Source organism: Corvus hawaiiensis, chromosome 28 (assembly GCF_020740725.1).
Source record: "Corvus hawaiiensis isolate bCorHaw1 chromosome 28, bCorHaw1.pri.cur, whole genome shotgun sequence".
NCBI lineage: Eukaryota > Metazoa > Chordata > Aves > Passeriformes > Corvidae > Corvus > Corvus hawaiiensis.
In genome coordinates, this window is record NC_063240.1 from 6,904,850 (window position 1) to 6,926,460 (window position 21,611).

General features: G+C 55.0%; 2 protein-coding genes across 2 annotated transcripts; one reads left to right on the top strand and one right to left on the bottom strand.

The window, feature by feature from the left end:
• Positions 1-389: 389 nt before the first annotated feature.
• On the top strand, positions 390-14,778 carry CHAF1A (chromatin assembly factor 1 subunit A). Its single transcript, XM_048287560.1, has 15 exons — positions 390-427; positions 1,041-1,091; positions 1,280-2,097; positions 3,870-3,926; positions 5,764-6,005; positions 6,534-6,594; positions 7,005-7,073; positions 7,469-7,692; positions 7,835-8,003; positions 8,178-8,258; positions 8,335-8,424; positions 8,655-8,916; positions 9,595-10,064; positions 12,935-13,022; positions 14,299-14,778. Exons 2-15 carry the CDS (start codon positions 1,043-1,045, stop codon positions 14,376-14,378), a joined length of 2,760 nt encoding a protein of 919 aa, XP_048143517.1. The 5' UTR covers positions 390-427; positions 1,041-1,042; the 3' UTR covers positions 14,379-14,778.
• Positions 14,779-15,245: 467 nt separating this feature from the next.
• On the bottom strand, positions 15,246-19,816 carry UBXN6 (UBX domain protein 6). The gene is made up of 11 exons (XM_048287561.1): positions 19,636-19,816; positions 19,231-19,388; positions 18,924-18,985; positions 18,632-18,754; positions 18,351-18,448; positions 17,939-18,014; positions 17,769-17,853; positions 17,324-17,543; positions 17,105-17,235; positions 16,347-16,492; positions 15,246-15,808 (listed from the first exon to the last, which is right to left on the bottom strand). Exons 1-11 carry the CDS (start codon positions 19,716-19,718, stop codon positions 15,683-15,685), a joined length of 1,308 nt encoding a protein of 435 aa, XP_048143518.1. The 5' UTR covers positions 19,719-19,816; the 3' UTR covers positions 15,246-15,682.
• Positions 19,817-21,611: the final 1,795 nt, after the last annotated feature.

Genomic DNA, 21,611 nt, shown 5'->3' on the forward strand with positions numbered 1-21,611 from the left:
CATTCCGGCCCCCGCGGCGCCAGTCCCGGCTCCGGCCCGCCGCGGCCCCGCTCCCGCCCGGTAAGCGGGCAGGCCTCGGGCCCGGCAGTAAGGACGCAGCGGCATCCGCCGTCCCTCTACAAAGCCGCCCAATCAGCGCCGGCGGCGCGCCAGACTGACAGCCGCCTCCGCCAGTCAGCGGCGCCCGCGGGCGGCAGCCAGTCGGGAGGCGAGACGCAGCGGGGAGCGTGGATGGGCGGGTCACGTGGGGCGCGCTCGGCCAATCAGCGCCGCGGGACGCGGGGTCGCCCCGGCTCCCGCCAAGTACGAGCGGGACGGGCCGGGCGGGACCGGGGCCGGGGCCGGCGGGGGCTGCGCGGGCCGCGCCGTGTCGGGTTCGGCCACCGCCGCCCGGGACCGCCGCGAGCCGCGCCGGCCGCCGGGCCAGGTAGGGCCAAGCTGGGGGTGCGGCGCGGCCGGGGCGCGAGGTGTTTCCGGCGGCGGTTGGGCCGCGGGGTGCGCGGGGCCTGACCGGGGTAACAAAGGAGGCGCCGGCGCTGCCGCCGCGCCCCGGGGCCGGGCCCGGGCCCGGGCCCGCCCTGCTGCCTTACTCATGGAGTCACTGATCGGTTTGGGTGGGGAGGGATCTTAAAGCCCATCCCTGCCATGGCAGGGACACCTCCCACTGTCCCAGGCTGCTCCCAGCCCCAGTGTCCAGCCTGGCCTTGGGCACTGCCAGGGATCCAGGGGCAGCCCCAGCTGCTCTGGGCACCCTGTGCCAGGGCCTGCCCAGCCTCACAAGGAGGAATTTCCTCCTCACATCTCGCTGGGTGCAGGCCCAGGCTCCTGGGGAGATTCCTGCCCAGCCCAGCCAGGGGGACCCTGTGGCTGCCGGCACCCGGTGGGGCCAGGGTTCCTTTAGCTTGGGGCTGACTGTGGGACCCCTTTGTCCTCCCTCACCGGCCCTGGGAGAGCTGTTGGGCTCTGCCTCAGCCGTCTCAGGGAAGCAGCAGCTCGTTGGGAACATACCTCGGGTGTTGATTTGTTGTTTTCTCCCGTAGCCATGGAGTGCAGAGACAAAGCTGCTGTTCCTCCACGGAAGCTCGTCCAAGGTAAGGGAGTGTCTCTCATCCAGCGCAGTTTTAATGCATTAACAACATTTCAGACCTGATTTTGTGAAATACATTGGCTTGGCTGTAATTAAACCATCCCTAAGTGGCTCATCTCAATCTTATGCTTCAAAGGTAATAAAATACTTTGATATTTCCCATGACTGAGTAACCTGGTGGTGTTGTTGCAGCTCGGCTGCCCTTCAAGCGCCTCAATCCTGTGCCAAAGGAAAAATTTGATGTGGATTCAGAAGTCAAAAAAGTCAAGAGCTCCCCAAGTGCTTTTGTTCCAAGCAAGGATCCCTCCCTGGATGCCTCCGGTGCCTCCTTGGACAATGTGGAGAATGATTGCCAGCTGGGCTCAGATGGGAATTTGACTCCAAAACTTGTCAACGGAAAGGGTCCTTTGGACCATTTTATCCAGAAAAACCCAGGAGGTGACACAAGTGACCCTGGGGTTGTTCCTGACCTGCCTAAGGGCTCTGGCCACGGACTCGGGGGTGGCACAGAGCGGGGGGATGTGGATTCTAGAGCTGCTGCATCCGTGGCCATAACCAACGGCACGATAGGGACGGAGCTGAGCCAGCTGAGTTGCCTGAATTCCTCGCAGAGCAGCCCAGCAGGTGACCCCATGGAGACTGATGGGCCCTGTGCAGCTGCAGCCAAGGCAGAGGAGGATTCGGGAGGCGGGATCCAGCTGTGCTCCGGGGCCATAGGGTGCAAGGACGTGGGAAGCAGGAAGGGGACCCAGAGTGAACTGAAGGATGTGCTCTTTGAGGGGAAGGTGCCCGTGGTGCTGCTGGAGGACATCATGACTCTGAAATCCCCCCAAGTGGCTTCTCTGGACGGCAGCGCCACGTCGGAAAATGAGGCCCTGGAGTCGTCCCACGAGGGAGACTCGGGACTGACCAACTCCTCGCTGAGCTCCGGGAGCTCGCCCGAGGTGCAGCTCGTGGCAGAGCCCAAGAGGAACACGAGCCCTTTGGCTGCCTCCACACCTGCCAGGAAGGTTGGTCTGCTCTGCTTCAGGATGCAAGCTGCTGTGGTGCAATGTTTGGTTTCCTGGGCTTGTGGGGAAGAGGATGAGTGGGACAATGGGGAGTGATGGGGAGGTGGTGTTGATTGACAACTGAATTACTGCCCTTTGGAATCTTTAAATCCTGCAGCTAAAGGATTTTATCCTCCCTGGTTCTGGGAGGAATGTGTGCTGCTGTATTTACATTTCTTTGATGAAATGCTCACCCTGGGACTTGGTGTTTTGGTGACAGGATCCAAGAGCAGTTTTGTCCTTTAGGTGCTGTTTCCCAAGCTCTGCTCATGCTCCACGAAGCTGCTGTAACTCCTGTGAGGATGTTTGCTGAGTACAGCCAGAGCAGATGCTTTTCCAGCTCTGAATTTCTGCAGCTGGCATGGAAAAGCTCTGGCACAGATTTCCCAGAGCAGCTGTGGCTGCCCCTGGATCCCTGGAAGTGCCCAAGGCAACCTGGGATCAGGGAAGGTGTCCCATGGCAGGGGTGACACTGGATGGGCCTTAAGGTCCCTTCCAAGCCAAACCATCCTGGGATTCCATGAAAAAGCTCTGGATGAGGGGGTTTGTTGTCACCTGAATTCCAGTTTAGCAGCTCTGCTTCAGCAGGAGACCCCAAACACTGATTTTTGGGGCAGTTCTGATAGAGAAGCTTGCAAGGACAGCAGCATCTTCTCAGGTGGCTGAAGCACCATGGGGATGGTTCTCCCAGTCCTTTTGCTGTGTTTATCAAGTCAAATGATCAGTTCCTCCTCTGTGAAAGCTCCCAATCTTCCATCTCTAAAATAAATAGACACACTCAGGCAGGCATGAAGTATTTCCAGTGCAGCAGAACAAGAAGCCCTCCTGGTGTAATCCAGTATTGCCAATGAGACTGGATTTGCTCGTGTGCTGCTCCCCAAAATGAGGGGCTGCACCCCAAGCTGTGCAGCTGGGAATCTTGGCAGGTTTGTTTTCCTGGGAGGAAACAGCTCTGAGGAGCTGAAGCCCCCACTTGACAGAACTCCTGTTCTATATCAGATAAATATGGAAAATAAAGCAGGTGGGCTGTGTTAGCCTGTTCATCACAGAGTGATGCTGTGAATGGCAGGAGCAGGAGAGGATCCAGTAAATCAAGTCATGGTGTGCCGAAATATTGACAAATTAGGCCTTTAACCAGTCTATGAACAATGATCTTAAGCATAAAACACCTTTTTTCACCCCCACAAAGAAAAGGTAAATGAGAAGTGTGCCCTGTTGGGAATTTAGGGTCAGTGAGCTGGTACTGGTGGAAGATTGAGTGGACTGTGATGACAAGAAGAAACCCTGTTAAAATGTGGAAAACAGTCCTTGTATTCCTAAAGCTGTAGTTAAATATCACAGGAAGATAAGTGGCTGCAAAAAAACCCCGAACCCACGTGTAACTGGAAGGAAGTGGCTTTGCCATAATGAAATGTCTCCTGTGGCTCAGAGCAGCTCCCCTGAGCTGTGCCCGGGATGTTCCCTTGCAAATGATCCTGGAGAGCTGAGGGGACCAGAGGGGTTTGTTTATGCAAACGTGGTGACGTGAGGATTTGATGGGAACAGGAGCACTGGAGTGGATTCAGGCTGGAAGGGAAATGGGGAGGTTGGATATGCCTGAGGTGTGTCCTCATTCCCTGCTCTGGAGGAGTTTGGAGTGACTGGATGGAACCTGCAGGAGCAGCGCTGCTGTCGTTCAGGCCGGAAAGGGAGGGACGTGGGTCTCCTCTAAAACTTGCATTTTGTAATTCCAGGTACCTCAGAAATTCCACAGAAGTTCAGCAGAGAAGGAGAAGCTGAGATTGCAAAGAGTAAGGCATTTCCCTGACACCCAAACCTTGCCTGAGCAGCAAACAAAGGCCTTTGCCTTTTATCTCAGCCCACCTGGAGTATCTTTTTTACCATTTTTCCTCACCCTGAGGAACGTGAAAGAACCTCTAATGCAGGCAGTTAAAGTGTTTGGCTCTTCCCAAAGCTCCTGAGTGGAGCTGTGGGTGCACTTTGGGAAGAGATGGGAAATGTTTAAGCCCCAAAACTGTAGGATCTGTTTTTATTAATACACAAGGCAAGTGGGGCACTGTGTCTGTGGCTTCCCAGAGAATGTCACCACTGCATGCCACCACTGGGAATGCTCAAGCTCCAGGTTCTGTTTGCTTGGATGCAGCTCCTCGGCAAGCTCTGCTCCCTGGTTCTGCTGCCCCTGCTGCTGTCAGTCGCGGGGTGCTGGGTACAGAGGAGGCTGAAGGGTCACGTGGAGTTTCCAGCAGCCAGTGCCGCATGATTGGGCTTTTTGGGGTTGTTTGATCTGCCCTCGGGAAGGTTTGTGCTCAGGAATTCTGTGTCTCTCAGTGCCTTGTTTATAAACTTGTGTGTTTTATGTAAGTTGTAGCTATAAACCCTCTTGCTTTTCCCAGTGCCCCATATAGAATTCCAATCTGTTGTTTTCTTCCCTTCTATAGCTGTGTTAAAAATAGCAGGGATGTGAGGGAGAGAGGAGAATGGAAGCTAAAAATGATGCTGAGAATGAACTAGACCCACCAGTGAGCTGTCAGCTTCACACCAGCTCCCCAACACCCAGCAGATTCCATGACTCAGGCTGACAGTGTTGTTTCCTTGCCATTGGCACCATTTGGCTGTTGGTGGCTTTCTGCAGTTATTTGTGTTGTGACACTGCTCAAGAAGCCTTGATGTTGACAAGGAGAGATGTGAAATCAATAAAAGAAAACTGAAAATACCCAGGGAGGAGTTGGAGTGTCTGGGCACAGGCAGATCCTCCTTTCCTGGTGACATCACCAGTGCCTGCAGCACAGAGAGCTCTTTCCCTTTAATTTGACATTTTCCTCCTTTGTGTCAGCAGAGCCGTGGTGAGCATTGCAGTTGTTTGGGGAGGAAACGCCACGAAAGGCAACACTTCCAATAAAATCTTCCCCCCACTGTTCCCAGAACAAGCTCAGGGCACTGGTGGTGTCTGATGATGTAAAATGGGATAAAACAAGGGATAAGCTCCACAGTCTGGAGTTTGGATACTCGCAGTATTCCCTGAGATCATGGAATATCCCAGCTTGGGAGGGACCCACAGGGATCATCAACGTCTGATTTCTGTGATAGTGGAAAACATCAGAAAATCCCTGTGGATTTATGGTGTCAGATCAGCTCAAATTCACTTGTAAAAGTGACTCCACTGTAGCCCTGTGATGACACCAAAGCATGAAAGCTCAGGAGGAAATATTTTGGAAACAATCTGAAATCTCCTATTAAACAAGGGAATAATTACAATTTTTTAATTCCCATCTAATTTTCCATAATGCTACGGGGGTAATGAAGATGACTCAATACAAAGCTTTCCTTGATGCTTAGAGAAATGGAAACACCTTTTTTTGCTAAGGGAAAAGAATAATTAAAGCTTTCAGAGAGGCAGCACAGGGAAGCTCAGCTGGCTGGCTCCTGAGGCACCAGGGCGCTGGGGATGTGCTCCCACCTGGTTTCCTGGGAATGATGTGGGTCCCTCCCAGCTCGGGATATTTTATGGTGCTGCAGGGCAAGCACTGGGTGGGTCCAGTTTCCTCTTTGAGGAGTGAAATGCTGATTTTCATCAGGGGTTTGGTGCCACAAAGGTGCAATTCCCTGAGCGTCCCGTTTGTGCCCCAGGACCAGGAGCGCGCGGACAAGCTCCAGAAGCTGCAGGCGGAGAGGGAGGAGAAGGGGAGGCTGAAGGAAGAGGCAAAAGCTGCCAAAGAACGAGCCAAGGAGGAGGCGAAGAAGAGGAAAGAGGAAGAGAAGGAGTTGAAAGAGAGAGAAAGGAGGGAAAAGAAAGAAAAGGAGGAGAAGGAGAAAGCTGAGAAGCTGCGAGTGAAGGAGGAGAAGCGCAAGGAGAGGCAGGAGGCTTTGGAGTGAGTGCCTGGGGTCGTGCAGCTCCCGGGGGTCCCTGTGCTGATTTCCCTGCCCGCCTGGGCTGGCCCTCCCGGAGGCTGCCCCGCTCTGGCAGCGCGGGCCGGGGCTCACAGGGTGGCTTTGAGATGCTTGAGGGACTCTGTGCCCCCCCGTCCCAGCAGTGCCTTCTGCTGTCCTGCTGCACTGAGCTCCCCTTCGTGCCCTGCCTCACCGGTGCTGAGCAGTCTGTGCTGGCACCAGGGCCCTGCTTGTTGAGGAGGTTGCCTGTAACTCGGTAATCCCATCCATTTCCTGGTATCGAGGGAAACTTGAGGCAGCCTATTAATTTTGTGGCTAAAATGGGTCAATATTTGCTCTAGAAGGAATGAACAAATCTTCTCTACCCTTCACTAAGTGTGGTCCTTGGCTGGATTGACAGATGATCCTCGTGGTGGGGTCTGGGTCAGGGTCTGGGGCTTCCCACCTCTTCCTCAGTGCAAGTAAACCCTTCCTGGTGGGTGACAGTTCACATGATCTTTGTTTTCAAGGGCAAAACTTGAGGAGAAGAGAAAGAAAGAAGAGGAGAAACGGTTAAAGGAGGAGGAAAAGGTAAAAATGCTTTCTCTGGCTTGTCTCTCAATTCCTCTGCCGGGGTGAAATGGTGTTGGTGGTGCCAGCTGGGTCCTTTGGGGTGCAGCCTGTCCCCCCTGACCTGCTGGGGCTGCTCCATCCAGATGTTTTTCCCACCTGTTGGTTCCTTTGCTTTTACCCTCTCAAGTGTTTTCTGTGTGTGTTTCTGAATGCCCACAAATGAACTCTCCCCTGGCAATGGCATTGGAGCCCTGGCTGTATTAGGGAAGACAATGAGAGTTTTTGTTGAGTCACAGGAGCTGGTGACTGCCTGAACTTTGCTTTGTGCCTCGCTGCATTTGAAGTTGAGTCATGCATGAGCTCACCTTGGATTCCAAAGTTTTGTCCTACCTCTGTGTTGACAGTTTGCATTTGGGTTCTCGTTTCAGCGCATTCATGCACAGAAAGCAGAAATCACCAGGTTCTTCCAGAAACCAAAGACTCCACAAGCCCCGAAGGTGAGGGATTGCTGTGCCTGTGTGTGTTGGTCTCTCACAGCTGTTTGTAACAAATACCCTGATTTCCTTCTCAGCTGCCCCCTACAGCTGCTTAGGTGGACAAAGCACTAGTTTTTCTTAATTTCCTGGTCCCAAAGGTGTAAAGGATTTTAAGAAAAAGGCCAGAGCAGAGACTACAGAAGACATTTGTGTTGGTTTAGTAAAACTCTCAGCTCTTGTCTTCTGCATTGCCTGGAAGATCTGCTGGAGTCTTGGACAGGAAGGGCTTAACCTAAATCTTCACTTAACCTAAATCATCACCTCAGACTGCACCTCAACAGCAGGTGCTTCCTCAATGTGTTGGTGCTGCAGCTTCTCAGTGTCCAAGCCCTCACATTCCTCACTTGATGTTTCAGACCCTTGCTGGCTCCTGTGGGAAGTTTGCTCCTTTTGAAATTAAGGAGAACATGGTCTTAGCCCCCCTCAGTCGTGTTGCCCTGGATCCAGACTACCTAGAGCAGCTGGATAAGCTCCTGCATGCCCAGAATGGGGAAGTTTCTTTCTTGAGGGATCTAAAGTGTCGTAAACCACGAAAAACTGGGCCCACTTTGGTCAGTGACAGCAGTGACAGTGTGAACAGGTCAGTCTGGGCTTGGGGCTTGCTTTGCTTCTATTTTTATGAAATGAGCTGCAGAGGGGGTTTGAGGGAGTGATTGAAGTGGAGAGGAGGGAAAGCTGGAGCTGCTCTGTGAGGCCTGAGCCACCTCCCCCTGTGTTCCCAGTGACGTGGTGGTGGTGGATAACTGCCAGACAGATGCTGTTCCTGAGAGGGAGAAGTTTGGCAGGATGAAGCTGCTGCAGTTCAGTGAAAATCACCGCCCTGCCTACTGGGGCACCTGGAACAAGAGAACCTCCCTGATCCGTGCCAGGAATCCATGGTCCAAGGACACTGTAAGCACCTCAGCCTGCTGGGATTCTTTCTCTCTTTAGAAGTGAATGTGCTTGGCCAAGTTCTCTGCTTCCCTGGGGCCATTTGCACGTTCCCTCAGCTCTGAAACCCCAGGCTGGGTTTGGTGTGGCTCTCTCCAATGAGGGACAGGAGTGGCATGTTGGCATTTCTTGCAGAAACTGCTGGACTATGAAGTAGACAGTGATGAAGAGTGGGAAGAGGAGGAGCCAGGGGAAAGTCTCTCCCATAGTGAAGAGGTGAGGATCCTGCATGCTGGAAAATTCAGGACCCAACTGCACTTGGCAGCGTAACTTCTAATCCATTTATCTGTAGGATGATGAAGAGGAGGGAGAGGATGAAGATGAGGACGATGGGTTTTTTGTACCCCATGGGTACCTATCTGAGGATGAAGGTGTGACAGAGGTAAGGCAGCTGGGTGTCCCTGAGCTTCCATCTCTGTTTCCAGTGAACCGTGCAGTGTCAATATTGGCAGGGGTGGACAGCTCATGGTCCTGGCAGGGCTGGGCTCCCCCAGGCCTGCACGGTTCAGGAGCCCTGTGTGGCTCAGGGAACACAAGGCACAGCTGGCTTTAAAAAGCTTTTTTTTTTTCCTGGCATGGGTGTAACGAGTCCTTTGTTCCCTGTGGCTGCAGGAGTGTGACCCAGAGAACCAGAAGGTTCGTCAGAAACTGAAAGCAAAGGAGTGGGACGAGCTGATAGCCAAGGGGAAGAGGTTCCATGTCCTGCAGCCTGTGAAGATTGGCTGTGTCTGGGAAAGGGCAGCAAAGGACACCAGCACCAACACGGACCTGAAGGTGCTCCAGCAGTTCACAGCCTGTGTCCTGGATCCACCCGTGGCAGAGGAGGAGCAGCAGACACAGAAATGTAGCAAAAAAAGAGCAAAAGATCAGCAAAGTAAGTCCTGAAGGGCTAAACAGAACTTCCACACTGTTGTACTGTGCTTTGGAGGGAGTAGGGGGATTACTGAGTGTCCAATTCAGAACAACCTGTTTCTGACAAGTCTGGAATCCAAGGAATCTCTGAGAGCTCTTGGAAAGGAGTTTTCTGGCAGTGCCTCTCCAAAACTCTTGCTCTGGGCAATCTAGGAAATAAAGCCAACAAGACTTGAGCAAGCTCAGATTTAGGATGAGCTTGAGCCTGTTTATTGTTTGGGGGAGAGGGTTTGGTTTCTGTGCTGGGTTCCAGCCCTGAGCTTCTCCTGCACCTGATTAACACAAGGGTGTGAATAACTCACATAAAGGCTAAAAACAGGGGTGAGGATTTCACTCCAGGGTGTTGTTGTTATTGGGGGTGAGTTTTCTACATCACATTTAGCTGCTGTTACAGTCATGGGAGCCCAGAGTGGTTGGCATTGGGAGGGGCCTTTAAGATCATCCAGTTTCTGCCATGGGCAGGGACACCTTCCACTTGCTCCAAGCCCTGTCCAGCCTGGCCTTGGACACTTCCAGGGATGGGGCAGCCACATCTCTAAAACCAACCCCCTGTTTTCCCCCTCTGGAGTGACCGTGCTGATTGATGTCCCCCTGGCTTTGCCAACCTTTAACCGGCTCTGTGCCCCCTTTGCCCCTGCAGTCCTCGGCCACCTCCTGCCGCTGCTGCACGGGAACGTGCACGGGAGCAAGGTGATCATCCAGGAGTTCCAGGAGTGCTGCCGGCAGGGACTGTTCAGTGACGTGACCGCGGGCGAGGGCAGCGACGGGAGCCCGTCGCGGCCGCAGACCCCGGGCGGGGAGGACAGCGGGGTCCCCTCCAAGGCCAGGCTCAAGAGGATCATTTCCGAGAACTCTGTGTACGAGAAGAGGCCCGAGTTCAGGATGTGCTGGTACGTGCACGCCGAGGTGCTCCGCAGCTTCGGGCAGGAGCACCTCCCTGTCCCCTGCCAGTGGAACTACGTCACCCAGGTGCCCTGCGCGGGGAAGGACGAGGGGGGCAGCGTGCCAGGCGTGGCCGTCCTGCAGCCCACCCCCCTGTCAGCCAAGAGGAAGGCCATGGGAAGCATGTCCATCACGAAGTTCATGAAGAGACCTCGGGGTGCTGAGCAGGTGAGTTCCTGGCGGGGTGTTCTTCCCCAGGAGGGAGTGCTGGGAATGGGGCTGGGGGTGTTCACACGCTGGGCTGGCCCCCAGCTCAGCCTGTTAACTACAGACCCTGTCCTGCACACCAGAGGACCCCTTTGATGGGGCAAGAAGCGAAATGATGTGACTGAAGAGATGGGTTTCTTTTGTGTGTCTGCAGCTTGGACTCTGTTCCATTTGAAACGTTGCTCTCCTGCTGTTCTTCCATTCTCTGCTATTTGGCGGTGATTGCATCCAAGCTGTGAATAGCTGGAGTGGCTGCTTGGCCTTGGTCTTACAGCTGTGTGTAATTTGTGTGCAGGTTTTCTGTGTGCCTGTGGCTGCCAGATGTACAGCTCGAGCTGATGACTTACAGCAGTTGCATGTGAACGGATTAAATGTGGTTCCCAAGAGCTGCAACTGGCCCCAGAACAATCTGTAAAGTCTCCAGCTCGTCCTGACACACATAAAGCTGAGTTTCAAGAGCTGGTTTAAAAATATAATAATTCATAGGGGTAAAATGAGATGGAATTGCAGTGGTTGCTGCTGGTGAGCTGTGTTGTGGTTTCCGTGTTGTTGCTTCTGCTTTTCAGGGCAACCGCAGGTGGAGCCTGGTCATGGCTGAAAAATGGGATCATGGAATTCCAGAATGGTTTGGCTTGGACCTTAAATCCCATCCCGTGCCACCCCTGCCGTGGCAGGGACACCTCCCACTGTCCCAGGCTGCTCCAAGCCCCAATGTCCAGCCTGGCCTTGGGCACTGCCAGGGATCCAGGGGCAGCCCCAGCTGCTCTGGGCACCCTGTGCCAGGGCCTGCCCACCCTCCCAGGGAACAATTCCTGCCCAATCTCCCATCCAGCCCTGCCCTCTGGCACTGGGAAGCCATTCCCTGTGCTCTGTCCCTCCAGCCCTTGTCCCCAGTCCCTCTCCATGTTTCCTGTTGGCCCCTTCAGGCACTGGAGGGGCCACAGTTGGGTCCCCACAAAGCTTGGGATGCTCTCTTGAGGCTTTAGGTGCTGAAACTTGAGGTTATCAACCTTTTGCTTCCAATCCCACGGGCAGGGCAGGGTTTGAAATCGCTGTCAGTGGATTTATTCCTCCTTCCCTGTGCACCAGGTTAGGAGAGAGCCCCAGAATGATTTGGGTTGGGAGGTACCTTAAAGCTCATTCATTCCACCCCCCTCCCATGGACCACAGATGAGGCTTTTGATGCTTTTTATGCTTTGCCTTCCCAATTTATTCTTGGCTTTTTTGGCTTTTCTACTGAAAAAGCTCAGCATTCAGGTATTGATAGAGATCAGAGACTTGTGAGAAGCTGTTCAGCCCCCAAACTCCATCTGCTTGGGTTTTTTCTTGTACACTAAATAAAGGCAGAGATAAAAGTCTCTGCTTGGCACCCACTGGAAATTCAGCTTATAAGGGAGCAGAAATAGCAAAACAAAGGCTTTTAGGAGAATTACATCACCAGCCTGAATGCTTCAAAGCTTCTTAGAGCTGTGCTGGGGAGGTGCAGCTCTGAGCAAAGGTGTCACAGCTCCAGAAGCCTTTAATTCCTGATGTCTCAATCAGCCCTGCTCAAGTACTGAGATCCCACCCCAACCTGTCGAGCCAGGCTGGAGCCTGGGGACAGCCTGGGAATGGCTGGGAGGGCACGGCTGCCAGATTCCCACTCTGGCACGTGTTCCTCTGCTGGGAAGCTCACACCAGGGCTTGTGTGAGTAAAGGTGTTCTTACATAAGCTGTGGAGAGAAAAATTTGGTGCTGAAGTGGGCAGTACCTGCCCACATGGAGGAGGGATTTAATGTGAGAACTGGGACTTTATTGAAAGATGTAAATTGAACATTGCTTGGCTTGGAGCAATTTGTAGGGAACAGGGACCAGGATTTTCATTCCAGTTCCAGCTGAAGGGGAAAAACCAAAGCAACAGACCCTCACAGCTGGGCAACTTCAGTTTGTGTCACTCCTTGGGTTCCGCTTTCTCGATTCAAAATAGGGAGTTTGGGCTTTTCCCATGGCAGAAAACCTGGGCAGCAAGGGAAGAACTGTCACCACTCCCTGAGTAAAGCTGATGGCAAAGATGAGGAGGAGTCGGGGGGAAAACAAGTTCCAAACCTGACAAGCAACAGTAATTCTCCATCTTCAGAAGGGAGAGAACATCCAAAGGGGCTCAGAGGGAGCAAAGGAGGCTCAGGGGGGACCTTGTGGCTCTGCACAACTCCCTGACAGGAGGGGGCAGCCGGGGGGGTCAGGCTCTGCTCCCAGGGGACAACAGGACAAGGGGGAACAGCCTCGAGTTGCGCCAGAGGGGCTTTAGGTTGGAGATTAGGGAACATTTCTTCCTGAAAAGGGCTGTCCAGGCCTGGCACAGCTGCCCAGGGCAGGGGTGGAGTCCCCGTCCCCACAGGGATTTCAAAGCCCTGTGGATGTGGCACTTGGGGACACGGTCAGTGGTGGCCTTGGCAGGGCTGGAGAACAGTTGGACTCGCTGACCTTTATGGTTCTGTGATTCTATGAAAACAATCAACAGAGAGGGGAGAGACTTCCCTTCCAAAAATCCAGCGAGAGTCGGATTTCTGCGAGGGCTGGAAGGAGCTGCCTGTGCTGCGGGGGTGCTCAGCACGTTGTGTAAGAGGGAAGGATCTTGGAGCAGGAGCTTGGCCTGTTTCCCACTGTGTGTGCCACTGCAGATGAAGCTTTTTGTCACAGCTCCGTGTCGCTTGGAGCTGGGAATTGCTGGTTTTCCTTCCCTCCAGAGGTGCCCACCTGCCCGGACGGTGCCCAGCAATGCCGGTGCCTGGTCTCACACGTGGCACCCTCCTCTTGCTGGCTCACACCTGCTCCCTGTTCTTTCCCTCCAGGCTGCAGAGATGGATGGATTTCAGGCAGACACGGAGGAAGATGAGGAAGATGATGACTGCATGATTGTGGATGTACAGCCAGGAAAAGGTGGGAAGGGCAGTGGGTCCCAGGCTCTTGGCAGACACTCCCCCCAGGGAGCAGGAACTGTGTGCAGCTAAACTTGGGATGTTCTGCCCCTTTTTCACCATTCCTTGAGCTTTTCTCTCTAGATATTTTATTCTAGATGCTCCTGCTGTTTAACCTCTTTTTAAAATGCTTCTTTGCTATTTATGACCTTCTCTAACCTGTCCTTTCTGCCCTCCTCCTCCCTCCCATTGCCTCAGTAGCACAAAGCACTTGGCTGCCAGTGTCCCCTGGTTATTCCTGGGAGCAAAAGCGAGCATCAGGGCAGTGCCAGCAGAGGCACTGGTAAATTACTGTAAATATTGCTGCTCTCTGGGGCTTGCAGAGCCCTTCCAGGACCAGCAAGGTCTGGATTGCCACCCCTCTGCTGCCTCCTCAAAGGTGCAAATTGTCTGAAGGAGGTACCATCAGGGAGCAGCCCAGCTGCTGCTTTGCTGCACAGTCTGAGCAGTCGCTTGTGTTTGTGTCCCAGTTCTCCCTTGGAAAACGCCTTCAAAGCCCCTCTGCTGCAGCTCTCTTTTCAGGCCGCGGTGGGATGAGGATGTGGAGCAGCTCCTTTCATCTCCAAGAGCTTTTGGACGTGATCACACAGATCAATGAGCTGACTCCAAGCACGTGCTGTGGTTTCCAAAGCTCTGAGCTCTTTCTTCCTGCTCACAATGGAGCTCTCACAGCCTGCTCTAAGGAAAGTGGGTTTGTGTTGGGCAGCTCCTCTGGTAGATAAGGACTCGTGCAATAAATTCTGTAGTGTTTGACCCATTCCAGACATTATCTGGGCTCTCCTTCCTCTCTGAGCTCCTCTCACCTCCCAAAACAGACAGTGGAACTGCTTGACAAGAAGCTTGGCTTTAATCTTAAGCTGCTTTTGCTTATTACCAGGCTCTGAGATGAAAACCTCGCCTCAGGTTTGTCACCTCTTGTTCTGAGGATGCCATTGAGCAGCTTCCCTCCCTCAGGCTCTGCTGACACACATGCAGCTCTGTTTGTTTGGCTCTGCCTGACTCTAAAGCACTGAAAAGATTATGAAAATCCTTTTTATGGTTGAAGTGATTTTTATTCTGGATTGGTGGTATTAAATATGAAGCCAGTGTTAAAACCGGTTTTTAAATAGTGTTGAAAAGGAGACTCACAACAGATGCAGGAAGCTAAGACAGATAAAACATAAAGTAGTCAAATTCTACTGGATTAATGAGGATATTTATAAAAACAAAACAAACCAAACACATTTGCTCCTTTGCAGGTTCTACAGCTTCAGAATCCAGTGGCACAAGAGCTGCTCACCAGGACAGCAGCATGGTCAGCCCATCTAATACAATTTGAGACTTAAATGCCTACTAACTCCTCTGTATGTATGTAGAATGAGCTAGAAAATTTTAAATCTTGTGTATCTGTGACCAAGATACTTGAAAGTATTCCACATTTCTTGTAAAGAGAAGACAGCACTTTGTTCTGCGTCAGACCAGATGGAAGCTTAAATTTTTAGTTTTAGCTTTTTAGCTTTTTTTTAAAAATACTGCATATTAATCTGTCCTTAATAAAGCATTATTGAAATTTTGATACTTCTTTGTAATGAAAGGTATCTAAGTTATCTCTAAAAGCAGCTGAGGGATTTTGGAATAAGCTTATTGTGATGCCACTGGGGAATGACTGTTCATAATGTTGTACAGCGTGGCCTTGGGTATAAATGATGTACAATTATATATGAATTTATGCTCTTCTACCATCCTGTTTGTGGTCTTACTTGCTCCAGAGAACAGCAGCAGGGCTTTACCTTTGGAAAAGGAAAAATTCATCGTTTGTCCTATTTTGGGACAGGCTCGAATGAGTTACAGGTCAGGGGTAGATTCTCAGTCTCTTGTCTACATCAGAGCTGGGCTCTGTCCCAGAAAATCTTTGATTGAGGTATTAAAGGACTGAACTGGCATCAAACTTGATGATACACAGAACAAACTGCTGGGGCTTTTAACTTCGTGTGACTGGTGAGTTATGGATTAGTTCTTTGTCTGTAATTTGAGGTTTGTTATCTCCCCCATGGGCAGCACCGGCAGCTGTTCCCTGTTGTCTCTGGTCTGTGAAGGGACAAGGGGGTGATGCTGCCCCAGTAACACCAGTGCCAGCCCCAGCACAGACTCATTTGGCATCTCACACCTCTAACAACAGTGCAACTCAAACAACTGGGAGCAGAACTGCGTATTTAAATAATTCCATTTAATCAGACTAAGTGTAACTTTATCCAAATAGCTTCTCTCCAATAGGAGTTACAGTGCACACAGAAGCAGAGGGGGAAGCTCTGAGTTCTAAACCCAGCCCCATACCCAGGCTCAGGTTGGTACTCCAGCCTAACAGCCTCTAATCCCTGCTCCCAGGGAGCAGGCAGCGTTCCACCGCTGCCTTGGGAACACCTCAGGCAGTCCCTGCTCCAGTGTGGTGTTCAAAGCCCCTCAGAGCAGCCCCGTGCCACTGGGAGAGGCCACCCGTGTGTCTGGAGCTGGGAGGGGACCGCAGGGTCCAGCCCCCCTGCAGAGCTAAACCAAAGCCACCTCTGAGCTCACGTAGCTCCAGCAGTCTCGGGAAAAGGAGGAAAGAGTCTAAACCCAGCAGCACTGGCGGCACTGCCCTTTATTTCAGGAGAGAGTCTGGACCCTGGCAAGCAGCTCCGGTCTGAGGGGGCTGCGCTGCTCCTCCGCCGCCGCCTCCACGTCGGCCATGACCGTGGCGTCCCAGGCCAGGCTCAGCAGGGCCGAGGGCACCTGGGCAGGACAGGCAGGTCACTGACCACAGCGGCCAGGGAACGGTGTGGGATGCCAGGAGTCCTAAAGCCCATCCAGTCCCACCCCTGCCATGGGCAAGAGCACCTTCCACTGTCCCAGGGTGCTGCAGCCTGGCCTTGGGCGCTGCCAGGGCTGTTTAGAACACCCTGTGTGCATTCACAGACCCGAACTACTCAAACTGACAAGGACAGGGGTGGATTCTGCAAGCAGCTCCTTTTAGGGGATGCTACTTTGGGCTTTCTGTTCATACCCTCCCTCCCCATTGCTGCCTCCCCTCTTTCCCAGCGTGGCTGCTCAGCCCCTGCCAGCTGCTCTCTGCTCCAGGAGGGAGGACCCTGCGCTTCCCTCCTGACCTCAAAGCCCCCAAGCAGTTACTGCTTTGTGCTTAAAATGAGGGGCCAGAGTGCAACTTGGGGCTCTGAAAGGACACCAACTTCTCCCCCAGCTCTGAGTAGCAGAAGACTCTGACAGCCTCAAGATGCTCTGGAAGGTATGAACAATCATTTTTTTCACTCACCAACCCACATTCATTGAAGGCCAAGTTCTCATCAGTCAGTTTGAGACCTCCGGGTCCCAGGAGCTCAAAGGGCAGCCAGTCCTCTCTGAGTGCTTCTCTCACAAAGTTGTAGAGCACAGATACTGATTCTCGGGCATAAAAAGTCCCTGCCATGAGAAAACAAGGTGAGAGAGTCTGGCATTTACCAAAATCTAACCTTTTGTGGTCGGTTCCATGGGGCTTCACCTACTGATGCTGACTTAATCAACGACTTCCCTGACACACAGCCAGCCTGATTTAACTGAAAACTATAAAAGCAGAATCCCCAAAGAAAAATAGTCAATTGTTGGGAGCCCCTGCCAGCCTGTAACAAAGAGCTGGGAAAGCCTGAAATGATTTCCAGAGTTCTACTGGAAAATTTGAAGAGGATTTATGCTGTTGTACAGTCTGACATCACACAGGCAGCCTCACGCTGGCTGCTGTCACACACTGATCTAACGAGTCCAGCTTGTTTCCAAAGGCCTGGGAAGAGCAGAATTTAATTAATGATGCCTTGAGATTCTTCCCTCTCTGTCCAATCCTGGCTTAAAATCCCAACCCTGAGCAGGGGGAGGGTTTGGAGGTGGGAAGAGTTGACGGAGAAGCGTTACCCCACTGTGGTTTTGGGGTGGTTTATTGCACCTGCTGCATTCAGCACCCCGTTACCGAGTTCCTTACACTACGAGTACCCTCAGAAGCTTCTGGAGGTGCACAAAGGAAGGGTGAGGAGTCTCTTTTACCTTGGAGGATGTATCCATCGGGAAAGCGCACCCGGAGCAGGGTGTAGTTGTACTTCCTCATCTCCCTCTGCTCCTCCTTCTCGCGCATGGCTCTGGTCCTCAGCATCGACGCCTTCTCCACCGCCTCTGTCCTGCGGGGAGAGACCCTTGTAGGCCCCGAGCACAGGCACGAGCTCCTGGCTGGTGTCCCCCGGCCCTGCTGCTCCGGCAGCCCCTCACCGGAGCCGCTGCTCCCTGCGGAGCTCCTCTGCAGTGAGGTTGAAGAAGTCGTGGGGCAGCTCAAAGCGCGCGGCCGCGGGCGACGGCTGGAACACCGTGAGCTGCCGGTGTAGCTGCGCCCGCACGGGCTCCGAGCTCAGCAGCTGCTCCTTGCAATCCTTCAGCTCCTCCAGCCTGCTCAGCATCTCCTCCTTCAGCACATAGTACTCCTCCGTGGCCTCTGCAACCACAAGGATGGGGCACGAGGCTCTTGGTCTTTAGGGCAGTGACACAGGGACAAGGATCTCTGGGAAAATGTCACGTCTCAACAAGGAATGTGCAGGCTCAGAGGCTGTTTTTGTTCCAGCCCTGGAGTAATGACCTCTGTGGAGCTCTCAGCGACCAGAGCTGCCTCCCCCAGCACCCCCCAAAGCCCTGACTCCACGTTAACACCCTGAGTTCTTACCTTGTCCTGGAACAGGCAGTGTTTTTGTCTCAAACCCGACAGCCTGGAAAAATTTGTGTGTCCCTTCCAAGCAGCTTATCCTTTCCTGAAAGAAAAGGACAGGATTTAGAGGGAGTTTGCTCCAAGCAAGGGCTTTCCAAGGCTGAGCAGCTGCAGGAGGCTGAGCTCACCTGAAACACCTTGTTCTGCAGTTTGATTTTCCGGTACTTCTCCTCCTCTGGATGGAGGTAGATGTTATCCAGGTACCTGCAGGAAGAGGAACGCACTGCCTGGATCGAAGCAGGACACGCTACTCCAAGGTCAGAGAGGAAACAGAGACCTCACAGTATTTCTTACAGAGGAAAAAGCTGAGAAACCCAGGAAAATAAAATACATCAATGTTTTGGGGCCAAAGCAAACAACCAGCAGCTCCCAAACCTCCTGGATTAGTGAGACCAGCTCTTCAGGATGCTGACATCAGGTCAACTGACAAACCAGGTGGTTCAAGAGTTCAGTTTTCTTACAAAAAAGACTTTGCCAGGAGCACAGCAAGAAAATCCACCTGGGAAGGGATGAGCTGCCCATGCCCTCAGTCCCACTCACTTGGCCATGGTCTCCACGCATGCCCGGACCTTCTCCCGGTCCTTATTGAAGGTGTGGATCTCCATGATGGAAGCAGCCACCGGGTCCACGGAGAAATACTGAGGGAGAGGGGGAGAAGCTGCTCAGGGAGGAGCTGACCCCAGCTCAGCTCATTTGTTCCCCATTTGCTGGGCTAAAGATGAGGTAACAAGAAAGGTGAAATTGTCCTGGGCAGATTTTACAGGGAGGAGGTGGAGGGTTGGCACAAAAGGAGTTTGAAGAGGAGGAAGGGAAGCACTCACTGCCTGGATGGCTTCTCGGAGGTGCTTTTCCTTCTGGTCTTTCCTCACAATGTCACCGGTCAAGGGGCAGATGAAATAAACACCCGAGACAGAGGGAGCAGCTGCCCCTTGCTCCTCCTGCTCCTGAAGGAGATAAAACCAGGCACCAAAGTGAGCATGGGGAGGGTTTGGGGGGGTTATGTTTATAAACACCCTGGCAGATCCACCCAGGACAGGGAGAGCAGCCGCGATGGGTGCTGAGCAGGGAACGTCCTCAGGTTCGTGCTCAGCAGGTGCTGAGCGTCCCCCTCACCTTTTCCTCCATGGAGAGCCCCTTCTCGCTGGCAGCTGCCTCGGCCATCAGCTCTTTTTTCACTACAACAGACAAACCCCGGTTCAAGAGGAGGCTCAGCGCATTCCAGAGGCTTTTGGACAGCTCAGCGCTGCCCTGCGAAGCAAACACCTGCCCAGGTGTGGTGTCCCAGCCCAGGGCAGTGCATGACCCCATTTCCGTGACAGCTGCCCCAAAACACCCTCGAGAGCTGTTCCCGGGCGCTTTCCCAGCCGGGCCCGCTGTCCCCGGGCTCTGCCGGAGCCGCAGTCCCGCGGGCCGCTCCTACCCTGGTTCTTGATGGCCTCCTGGGAGGCGGACGGTGCCTTTCCCTTGGGCTTCAGCTCCAGCCGGGCCAGCGCCGCGGCCGCCGCCATCTGCGCCTCATCGGTCGGGGCCTGCCGGGGCTTCGGGGCCACTTCGGCCTTCGGCTTCTCCTTGGGGGCCCTGGGACGGAGGACACGGGCTCGGTGACCGCCCGTGCGCCCACCCGGCGGTGACAGCCCCGGGACGCGGCCCCGCGGGCAGGGGCGCTCGGGCCCGGCGGTGTCGTTGGCCCCAGCCTCGCGTCCCCCCCGTGCCCCGGGGAGGCACCGGGCCCGGGGCGGGGGGGTACCGGCCGCGGAAGGGCCGGGGGTGCCCGGGGGTGGCGTTACCGGCGGTGGCGTTACCGGAGGGTCCCCCCAGCCCGTACCGGGACGGCTCCGAGAGCTTCTGCCCAGGCCCCGCCGTCTTGAACTTCAGGTCGGCCTTGATCTCCTGGAAGAACTTGCGCATGGCAGTGCCGGGCTGGGACCGGGCCGGGACCGGCAGCACCGGGACGGGAGCGGGGCCGCTCCGCCCCCCCCCGCGCTTCCGGCCCGCCCCTGCCGTCACCGGAACGGGGCGGCACCGGCCCCGCTCGGGCCGCGGGGATGGGGCGGCGGGGGGCGAGGGACAGCGGGACTACGGGGGACTGGCGGCACCCGCGGACCCCAAACCTGCACCTACGGACCCCAGAGCGGCACCTGCGGACCTGCACAGAGCCCGGGTTGCATCCAGGCGGCACCCACGGAGCCTCACGGACCCCAGAGCGCCCCAGACCTGCAGCCCCAGAGCGCCCCACACCACCCCCAAAGCTGCGCCCGCAGCCCGCACGGAGCAGCCGCGGCCCCCGGTGCTCCGGGAGCAGCCCCGGCCTGAGCAAAGCAGCCTGAAAGGAGTCCTGGGCAGCTCCGGAGCGAACCTCGCCGGGAGCTGGGACACAGCCGGGGCTGGGGGGGTCTGAAGCACACGGATGAGGGGCCTCGTGTCCATCCCATCCCTGGGAGATCGGCCGAGGGGCTCCGAACCTGAGGATGGACACAACGAACGCACCCCCTGCGTGGCCTGCGCTTTCGCGGGGTTCATTTCCACGGCACAACTCCTCCTCCTCCTCCTCGTGGGACACGGGACACTCCGGAGCCCACCCCGAACAGGGGCTGTGTGTTCACCCGTGCACCTGTGGAACAGCTCCTGGCACTGCCCCTCCAGTGGCACCGGCACAGGGATCCACACCGGCAACACCACGGTGGCACCGAGAGCCAGAAACACCTGGATAAGGCTGCACACACACCGGCATCGCCAGTGGGAACCATGAACTGAGACATGGATCTGCCATCCACTGACACCGCCGGGGCACACGACAGGCGGGGGGGGGAACATAGAGAGCCCCAAAACCGCTGGGATGTGGCAAAGCTGGGATACAGCGCGGCCAGGATATGGCACAACCTGAGATATTGCACAGCTGGGATACGGCAAGGCCAGGATATGGCAGAGACTGGATATGGCACGGTCAGGATGCAGCATGGCCTGGGATATGGCACAGCCGGGATGCAGCACAGCCGGGATGTGGCAAGGCCAGGACATGGCACAGCCGGGATGCAGCACAGCCGGGATGTGGCACAGCAGGGATGATGTGGCACAGCCCGGCAGCAGCGAGGCCTCACCCACAGTGTGACAGGGAGCCTCCCAACACCCCCGACCCGCGTGCTCCTTGACACCCCTCACTTCACGAATTCCCTCCAGCGGCATTTCCCCTCCTCACACACCTCCCCGCTCGCCTCTCCCCAAAGCCCCGGGAACAATTTCTCCCCAGCACGTGGGCGGTGGTTTGGGTTTTGAGCCAGGCACTGGGAGCAGCCCAGTGTGGGCAGGGACTGTTTCCCTTTCCATGACCTTCCAGAGAAACCAGTTTGGGTTAAAACCGGGTTAAACCCCAGTCCAGCTCCCAGGCCAGCTGCACAGCGTTTGCTCCGGCTTAGCTGGGCCCAAGTTTGGAACCCGGTGGGTCGGATTCTCCTCATGTGGTCCCAGTGACTCTCCCGGCGGCCCTGTCCTGGGCCGGGGACATGAGCACCCACCACCCTCCCCAGTCCAGAAGGGGTTTGGACCCCCGGGATGGCCCCAGGGTGCAGGGAAGGAATTCAGCCGGGAGCCGAATCCCTGAGCTGGGGGCAGCGGATGGGGCAGGATCCGAGTTTGTGCCCCCCCCCGAGCAGCCCCCGCACACCCCGATTTCCCACCCATAGCCCTGACCCTCTCCCCACACCCTTGTCCCTCCACAGCCCCCCCATAGTCCCGAGCCCCCCAGCCCCGTCACACTCCCACAGTCCTCTCCCCCCACTGAATCCCTGTCCCCCCCACAGCCCG